At 45.4% G+C, this 9,094-nt stretch overlaps 1 protein-coding gene across 8 annotated transcripts in view; it reads left to right on the forward strand.

The window, feature by feature from the left end:
* The window catches only part of smarce1 (SWI/SNF related BAF chromatin remodeling complex subunit E1), a 59,336-nt gene extending 50,966 nt beyond the window's left edge, over positions 1-8,370 (forward strand). For all 8 annotated transcript variants that reach the window (XM_072487667.1, XM_072487665.1, XM_072487666.1 and 5 more), the window contains 2 exons: positions 1,234-1,435; positions 7,812-8,370. In XM_072487667.1, the coding sequence (XP_072343768.1) occupies positions 1,234-1,435; positions 7,812-8,023 (414 nt within the window). In that variant the 3' untranslated portion in view covers positions 8,024-8,370. The remainder of the gene's footprint in view (positions 1-1,233; positions 1,436-7,811) is intronic.
* The last annotated feature ends 724 nt before the right edge of the window (positions 8,371-9,094 follow it).

Genomic DNA, 9,094 nt, shown 5'->3' on the forward strand with positions numbered 1-9,094 from the left:
CAGGGATCAGTGTTTTCAGGAGAGAAGAGAAAATGGTGGATTAAAGATCCTGGGAGAAAAATGACACGAACACTGATAGTGTGCCTGCTGTCTTGGCAATCCACAAGCTAATGGATTTCTATCATTCTTCTTTGTGGATTGGCCATACTAAATTGCCCTTAGTGTCCAAAAAAGGTTTGGTGGGGTTACTGGGTTACGGGGATAAGGTGGAGGTGTGGGCTTTCTAAGGGCCGGTGCAAACACGATGGGCCGAATGGCCTTCTGCACTGTATATTCTATGATCTATGATTCAGTCGCTTTTGTTCTTGGCTGGTGATGTTTCTGCTTTCAGAGCCAGTGAATTAGGAGCAGGAGTAGGCCACTTGGCCTCTTGAGCTTGATGATACTTTCTCATCCTCCCTGAGTACTGAGGTGTTCTTGCCGTAGACCCTGACGTGTTTTTGAGGCAGGTTGTGTCAGTCAGGTTCTTGGGAAACTAAAAACCCTCAATCTGCAAAATCAAGCATCTACTCCACATAAAAACACTTGTGCAGTTACATGGAGCCCATAGAAGTTGGGTGTCCATAGAATCCACACAGTGCAGGAGGAGGCCATTCGGCCCATCAAGTCTGCACCGACCCTCTGAAAGAGCACCCTACCTAGGCCCACTCACCTGCTCTATCCCATAACCTCACCTAATCTGCACATCTTTGGACACTAAGGGGCAATTTATCATGGCCAATCCACTTAACCTGCAGATTATTGGACTGTGGGAGGAAACTGGAGGAAACCCACTCAGGCACGGGGCAAAAGTGCGAACTCCACACAGTCACCCAAGGCCGGAGTCGAAACCCTGCCACTGTGAGGCAGCAGTGCCAACCATTGTGCCACTGTGCAGTGTCCTCCAATTCTTGTCTCCTGTGCATCCCCGATTGCCTTTGCCCTTCTCTTGGTGGCTGTGCCTTGTGCCATCTCAGCCTTGAACTCTGGAATTTCCTCTCTAACCCACTTTAGCTCTCTTTTAAAGTTGCTCCTTAAAACCAATCTACTGGTCATCTGTTGTAATATCTATGACTCCATGTTGAACTTTATCTGATAACGCTTCCATGAAGCTCCTCCAGATGTTTTACTACATTTAAATGCAAGTTATTGTTGACAATATTTGCTTATTTGGTGTTTGCTTAAATGCTGGATGATATTGATGTCTTTGGGTTCTTGCGGCATTTAGTTTTAACCTCCCCTTGTTTTATTTAGTTGTGCAATTTGAAAGTGGAGGTTGACATGGAGAAAATTGCAGCTGAAATTGCTCAGGCTGAAGAGCAGGCCCGTAAGCGTCAGGAAGAGCGGGAAAAGGAGGCTGACCATGTGGAGCAGCCCCAGAGTAATATCCCTGAGGAGCCCCCCAGCAGCAGTGAGGCAGACGAGTCCAAAGTGGAGGAGGCCCCAATGGACACAGGTAACAAAATGAACGGACTGCATTAATATCTCTTTTTAAAAATTCATTAAGATGTGGTGTGACTGGCGACGCTGGTGTTTATTGCCCCTCCGTAGAATCATAGAATCATAGAAGTTTACAGCATGGAAACAGGCCCTTCGGCCCAACCAGTCCATGCCGCCCAGTTTTTACCATTAAGCTAGTCCCAGTTGCCCGCACTTGGCCCATAACCCTCTATACCCATCTTACCCATGTAACTATCTAAATGCTTTTTAAAAGACACAATTGTACCCGCCTCTACTACTACCTCTGGCAGCCCATTCCAGACACTCACTACCCTCTGAGTGAAGAAATTGCCCCTCTGGGCTCTTCTGAATCTCTCCCCTCTCACCTTAAACCTATGCCCTCTAGTTTTAGACTCCCCTACCTTTGGGAAAAGATGTTGACTATCTACCTTATCTATGCCCCTCATTATTTTATAGACCTCTATAAGATCACCCCTAAGCCTCCTACGCTCCAAGGAAAAAAGTCCCAGTCTATCCAGCCTCTCCTTATAACTCAAACCATCAAGTCCCGGCAACATCCTAGTAAATCTTTTCTGCACTCTTTCCAGTTTAATAATATCCTTTCTATAATAGGGTGACCAGAACTGCACACAGTATTCCAAGTGTGGCCGTACCAATGTCTTGTACAACTTCAACAAGACGTCCCAACTCCTGTATTCAATGTTCTGACCAATGAAACGAAGCATGCCGAATGCCTTCTTCACCACCCTGTCCACCTGCGACTCTACCTTCAAGGAGCTATGAACCTGTACTCCTAGATCTCTTTGTTCTATAACTCTCCCCAACGCCATACCATTAACTGAGTAGGTCCTGGCCTGATTCGATCTGCCAAAATGCATCACCTCACATTTATCTAAATTAAACTCCATCTGCCATTCGTCGGCCCTCTGGCCTAATTGATCAAGATCCCGTTGCAATCCTAGATAACCTTCTTCACTATCCACTGTGCCACCAATCTTGGTGTCATCTGCAAACTTACTAACCATGCCTCCTAAATTCTCATCCAAATCATTAATATAAATCACAAATAACAGTGGACCCAGCACCGATCCCTGAGGCACACCACTGGTCACAGGCCTCCAGTTTGAAAAACAACCCTCTACAACCACCCTCTGCCTTCTGTCGTCCAGCCAATTTTGAATCCAATTGGCAACCTCACCCTGGATCCCGTGAGCTTTAACCTTCTGCAACAACCTACCATGCGGTACCTTGTCAAAGGCTTTGCTAAAGTCCATGTAGACAACATCTACTGCACTGCCCTCATCTACCTTCTTGGTCACCCCCTCAAAAAACTCAATCAAATTTGTGAGACATGATTTTCCACGCACAAAGCCATGCTGACTGCCCCGAATCAGTCCTTGCCTCTCTAAATGCTTGTAGATCCTGTCTCTCAGAATACCTTCTAGCAACTTACCTACTACAGACGTTAGGCTCACCGGTCTGTAGTTCCCAGGCTTTTCCCTGCTGCCCTTCTTAAACAAGGGCACAACATTCGCCACTCTCCAATCTTCAGGCACCTCACCTGTGGCTGCCGATGATTCAAATATCTCTGTTAGGGGACCCGCAATTTCCTCCCTAGCCTCCCACAACACCCTGGGATACATTTCATCAGGTCCCGGGGATTTATCTACCTTGATGCGCTTTAAGACTTCCAGCACCTCCTCCTCTGTAATATGCACACTTCTCAAGACATCACTATTTATTTCCCTTAGTTTCCTAACATCCATGCCTTTCTCCACCGTGAATACCGATGAGAAATATTCATTCAGGATCTCACCCAACTCTTGTGGCTCTGCACATAGATGCCCTTGTTGATCCTTAAGAGGCCCTACTCTGTCCCTAGTTACTCTTTTCCCCTTTATGTATTTGTAGAATCTCTTTGGATTCTCCCTTGCATTATTTGCCAAAGCAATTTCATGTCCCCTTTTTGCCCTCCTGATTTCCCTCTTAACTCTATTTCGACAATCTCTATACTCTTCAAGGGATCCACTTGATCCCAGTTGCTTATGTACGTCATATGCCTCCTTCTTCTTTTTGACCAGAGTCTCAATATCTCGAGTCATCCAGGGTTCCCTACTTCTACCAGCCTTACCCTTCACTCTAAAGGGAATGTGCTTACCCTGCACCCTGGTTAACACATTTTTAAAAGCCTCCCATTTACCAGCCGTCCCTTTGCCTGCCAACAGTCTCCCCCAATCTACCTCTGCAAGTTCCTGTCTGATACCATCACAATTCGCCTTGCCCCAATTAAGAATTTTGACTCTTGGGCCAGACCTATCATTCTCCATAGCTATCTTAAAACTAATGGAGTTATGGTCACTTGTCCCAAAGTGATCTCTCACTAGCACTTCTGTCACTTGCCCTTCCTTATTTCCCAAGACGAGGTCAAGTTTTGCCCCCTCTCTAGTCGGTCCATCCACATACTGAATGAGAAATTCCTCCTGAATACACTCAACAAATTTCCCTCCATCCAAGCCCCTAATGCTACGGCTGTCCCAGTCAATGTTGGGAAAGTTAAAGTCCCCTTGTTGTCTTCGCGAAGACCATTTGAACCACTGCAGACTGGTGAAGATTCTCCCATTGTGCTTTTAGATAGGGACTTCCAGGAATTTCAACAGGTGAGGTTGAAGGATCAGGCATACATGTCCAATTGGGTTGGTGTGTGTGGGACTCAGAAATGGTGGTGTTCTCTGTGAACCTGCTGCCCGTTTCCTTCTGGCTGTTGGAGGTTGCTGATTTGGGTGGTGTCGTCAAAGGGCAGCACGGTAGCATTGTGGATAGCACAATTGCTTCACAGCTCCAGGGTCCCAGGTTCGATTCCGGCTTGGGTCACTGCCTGTGCGGAGTCTGCGCGTCCTCCCCGTGTCTGCGTGGGTTTCCTCCAGGTGCTCCGGTTTCCTCCCACAGTCCAAAGATGTGCAGGTTAGGTGGATTGGCCATGATAAATTGCCCTTAGTGTCCAAAATTGCCCTTAGTGTTGGGTGGGGTTACTGGGTTATGGGGATAGGGTGGAGGTGTTCACCTTGGGTAGGGTGCTCTTTCCAAGAGCCGGTGCAGACTCGATGAGCCGAATGGCCTCCTTCTGCACTGTAAATTCTATGATAATCTATGATACACACTAGAGGTTGTTAAATTTATGTTGCACTAATCGTGCTACATAGTGAACTCACACTGGACGGTGGAGCTACCATTTTTTTGTTAAATAATCTTTATTGTTACAAGTAGGCTTACATTAAGTTCTTATATTCTGACTCAGACTACCTATAGATCAGCAGTGTACTGTCTCCGTAACCTGGCTATTCATACCATCCAAATTTAGGGTCAGAAATCTAATATCGGGGTCAAAAACTAAGCCAATAATTACACGTATTGTTTCAGCTTGTCTGTGCTTTGTAAATTGCTTCAGTGCATTCTATTACTGTGTATGTTTTCTGCATTTTCTCCCAAACATATGGCCTTTTATTTCAACATGTTACACATTTGTATTTCTGTGCAGTACAGGTAAAGGGGCCAAAAATGTTTTCAGATGTGCAACATACAGATCATTTGAATCCAGTTCTTTTTTGGAGAGGGGGTTGGGTTGGGGTGGGTGCTGATCACCTCATTCCCAGTATGTGCTATGTAGGTTGGCTGACTCCAATTATTGGGTGTGGTACAGGTTGAAGTTGCTTGACTACATTCTGCAGGTAACTGTAGATGGACCATTTTCAGGCGCAGCAATCTGCTTCTGGCAATCTTGTTCTTTTCGAAAAGAAGAGGTGATTTTTCTTGTCTGTCTGGAATACCTCGTAAATGTATCTGAATACCTTTGTGATTACCTTGAATGTTGTTTTCCACAGATGTTATCACCCATCTCTTAAGACGGAAAGAAAATTCCATTTTAACCATGACCTAGATTTCAAATCTGAGCCTGAGCTATTCAGTGGTTAGGGTGACCCGATTTTCACAAGTCAAATCCAGGACACAAGGAACAGGAGTGTCCATTTGGCCCCCTCCAGCCAGCTTTGCCGTTTAATAAGACTTTGCTCCCACCGATCATCTTCTCAGGAAGAAGTTCCAAAAGGCTATTGACCCTCTTGAGAGAAGGATTTTGCCTTGTCTCTGTTTTAAATGATCGACCCCTCAATTATCTATTTTTGTTTTATCAATTTAGAGTACCCAATTCATCTTTTCCAATTAAGGGGTAATTTAGCGAGGCCAATCCACCTACCCTGCACATCTTTGGGTTGTGGGGGCGAAACCTACTCAAACTTGGGGAGAATGTGCGAACTCCACACGGACAGTGACCCAGAGCCCGGATTGAACCTGGGACCTCGGCGCCGTGAGGCAGCAGTGCTAACCCACTGTGCCACCATGCTGCCCCCACTCCTTACTTTTAATGATGTGGCGATGCCGCCGTTGGACTGGGGTGGTCACAGTACGAAGTCTCACAACACCAGGTTAAAGTCCAACAGGTTTGTTTCAAACACCAGCTTTCGGAGCACTGCTCCTTCCTCAGGTGAATGAAGAGGTATGTTCCAGAAACATATATATAGACAAATTCAAAGATGCAAGATAATGCTTAGAATTCGAGCATTTGCAGGTAATTAAAGAGGGGTAACCCCGGGTGGTTTGGGCCAAGGTTGGTATCATGACTGGTACAGGTTTGGACGGTCGAAGGGCCTGTTCCTGTGCTGTATTGTTCTTTGTTCTGTGTGCCTGATGGTATGTAAATTGTTTCAGCTTGTCTGTGCTTTGTAAATTGCTTCAGTGCATTCTATTACTGTGTATATTTTCTGCATTTTCTCCCAAACATATGGGCTTTTATTTCAACATATTAGACATTTTTTTTCTGTGTAGTACAGGTAAAGGGGCCAAAAATGATTTCAGATGTGCTACATACCGATCATTTGATGCCAGTTCTTTTTTGGAGAAGGTTGGGTTGGGGTGGGTGCTGATCACCTCACTCCCAGTATGTGCTATGTAGGTCAGCTGACTCCAATTATTGGGTGTGGTACAGGTTGTGTGAATTGTCTCAAGCCAGGACACTTGGTAGGATTTTGCAAACCCCAGCCAGATGGTGGGGGATGAATGTAATGCGACATGAATCCCAGGTCCCGGTTGAGGCCGCACTCGTGTGCGGAATTTGGCTATACGTTTCTGCTCGGCGATTCTGCGTTGTCGCACGTCCTGAAGGCCGCCTTGGAGAACGCTTACCCAGAGACCAGAGGCTGAATGCCCTTGACTGCTGAAGTATTCCCCAACTGGAAGGGAACATTCCTGCCTGGTGATTGTCGCGCGATGTCCGTTCATTCATTGTCGCAGCGTCTGCATGGTCTCGCCAATGTACCACGCTTCGGGACATCCTTTCCTGCAGCGTATGAGGTAGACAACGCTGGCCGAGTCGCACGAGTATGTACCGCAACCTGGTGGGTGGTGTTCTCACGTGTGGATGTTGTAACAGATCTGGTGTCCCAAGAGAGTGATTCAGAATTGAATAGGAAAGCAGTTAAAAATTACTTTGTCCTCTTCATGTTTGGCCACCTCATAGCCAGCTGCATGATGACTGGGGGATTGTTGCTGTATTTGATTCTTGTAAAGGATTTATAGAACTGCACAATTCCCATGTTACTCCACAGCCATCCTGTCTACTGTCAAGCTGGAGTTATGGTGCTGCGAACAGTAACGGTGCTTACCCATTCTTCAGTGCTTCTAAGTTTATGAAATGCAGGAACAATAAACTTGAGGGGATTTTCTTGTCAACTTTGGTCAAAGAATGACATAAACCCAGGGGTGAAGGCAGCTTACGCTGTTCTACCTCCCCTCTGCTGAAGTGATGGACAATTAGGAAGGGCCCACAAAAACCCTTGATCCGCTGGAAAGTTTAGAATTGTGGATGGCAGCTTTATTGAAGACTAGAGCTCTTGCCTTTGAATGTTGTGTGTTGAACAAATGGTTTAACGTGCCACTTTGATGCAGTACTGAGGCCCTTTCCACTTGGTGGCATTAATAACCTATTAAACAGCGAGGGCAATCACAGCCAATCAGACCCAGTCCTGTTTTCTTTTTTAAGATTTGCAATTCTTTCAGGTCCTCAGGAAAAGCAGAGGACTTTACAACGTGAGGATAGTGAGTAGTGGAGAAATGCAGCAGCCAATTTATACTGAGCAAGGTCTCACCCAGAGCCTCAAGGTAGCCAGTTGACCAAAATGCCATGAAAATTCCCTTGCTTTGTTTTGAAGTTTTTTTTGCATCCACTTGATCAGATTTTATGGTGGGGCTGAATACGGTGCTTTAGCTTCCCTCTGTGTAACTGGTGGCAGTCTGGCTAAAACCTGCATCCTTATTTACAGATGAGCCACGCAATGATGAGACACCAGAAACCCAACAGAGTAGTGAAGAGAGCACAGCAACTCCAGAAGACAAAGAGGGGTGTCAGGACACGACAGACAGCAGCGTGGAGCAAGGAGCAAGTGAGAGCACCTCTGGCACAGAAAGTAACAGCGCACTGGCTGAGGAGCCCATGCCAGAGCCGACACCAGAGAGCGAAGACAAGAAAGAATGATTTCAACAAACACACAAACTTTTCATTCCAGTTAGCTGTACGACTTGATAAATATTGTACTCGTTTTTTATTCTACCTGTTTATAAGTTAGAAGCATTTTGTTTTTACACATTTGTAGAGATGCCAGCATATAATGGATTCCTTAAACACAACCAACAGCCCCGTGGCCAGTTTGAGATTCAGTGCGACAAAGTGGAGGCAAATGAATTTCAGGGGTGGAAGAAAATATACGGAAATTTAAAGATACCGTATGCTGTACGTAAACCAGCTTGTTTATCTCAGATCCTTGTTACGGGATATTTATTTTCCTCAATTAAAATAAACACGGCTTAATGCCTGAATCACAAGGTCAAAGTGCAACGGTTACAGTTGCCAGTTTTGAGATTTATTTACCTCGCTGATCTCCTATGTACTTAATTTCTATCGATTTTAACTGATACGTTGAGGAACTGTGAAAACAGAAAAGCAGAAAATGTTTGATTAATGCCCATTTTCCCTGACAGTTTCCGATGTAAAAATATCATCATACAATGCCCTATAATGAACCACTGTGACCACAGTTGATATTTTACTGATAAAGCTTCAAGCTCCTGCCTCCCCAGCTGCTGATGGACAGAAAGGTTTAACAAGGCCACAAAGAGTTAGTCATAGCCACCAAGCTATTGAATACTGTAATTCTGTGCGAGGTGAAATTATTTTGTGAAAGGAACATTTCCTTTCAAAGACCATTTGTCTTCTGCTGCAGTGAGTTACCTAGTTAAAAAAGAAAGCTTGCCTACCACAATAAAAGGGGCTGGTTTCGCACAGTAGGCTAAACAGCTGGCTTGTAATGCAGAAGAAAGCCAGCAGCACGGGTTCAATTCCCTTACCAGCCTCCCCAAACAGGCGCCAGAATGTGGCGACTAGGGGCTTTTCACAGTAACTTCGTTGAAGCCTACTTGTGACAATAAGCGATTATTATTATTATTAAAAGAGAAGTGAAATGTAAAGGCTGTTTTGCGCACTTTGTGATCCTCGGTTGTGCAGTGTGCAAACTGCTATTTGACTCTCCGCCTCCTGGGGAAAGGAACA

The sequence above is a fragment of the Scyliorhinus torazame genome, chromosome 21, assembly GCF_047496885.1.
Source record: "Scyliorhinus torazame isolate Kashiwa2021f chromosome 21, sScyTor2.1, whole genome shotgun sequence".
In the NCBI taxonomy this organism is placed as follows: Eukaryota; Metazoa; Chordata; class Chondrichthyes; order Carcharhiniformes; family Scyliorhinidae; genus Scyliorhinus; species Scyliorhinus torazame.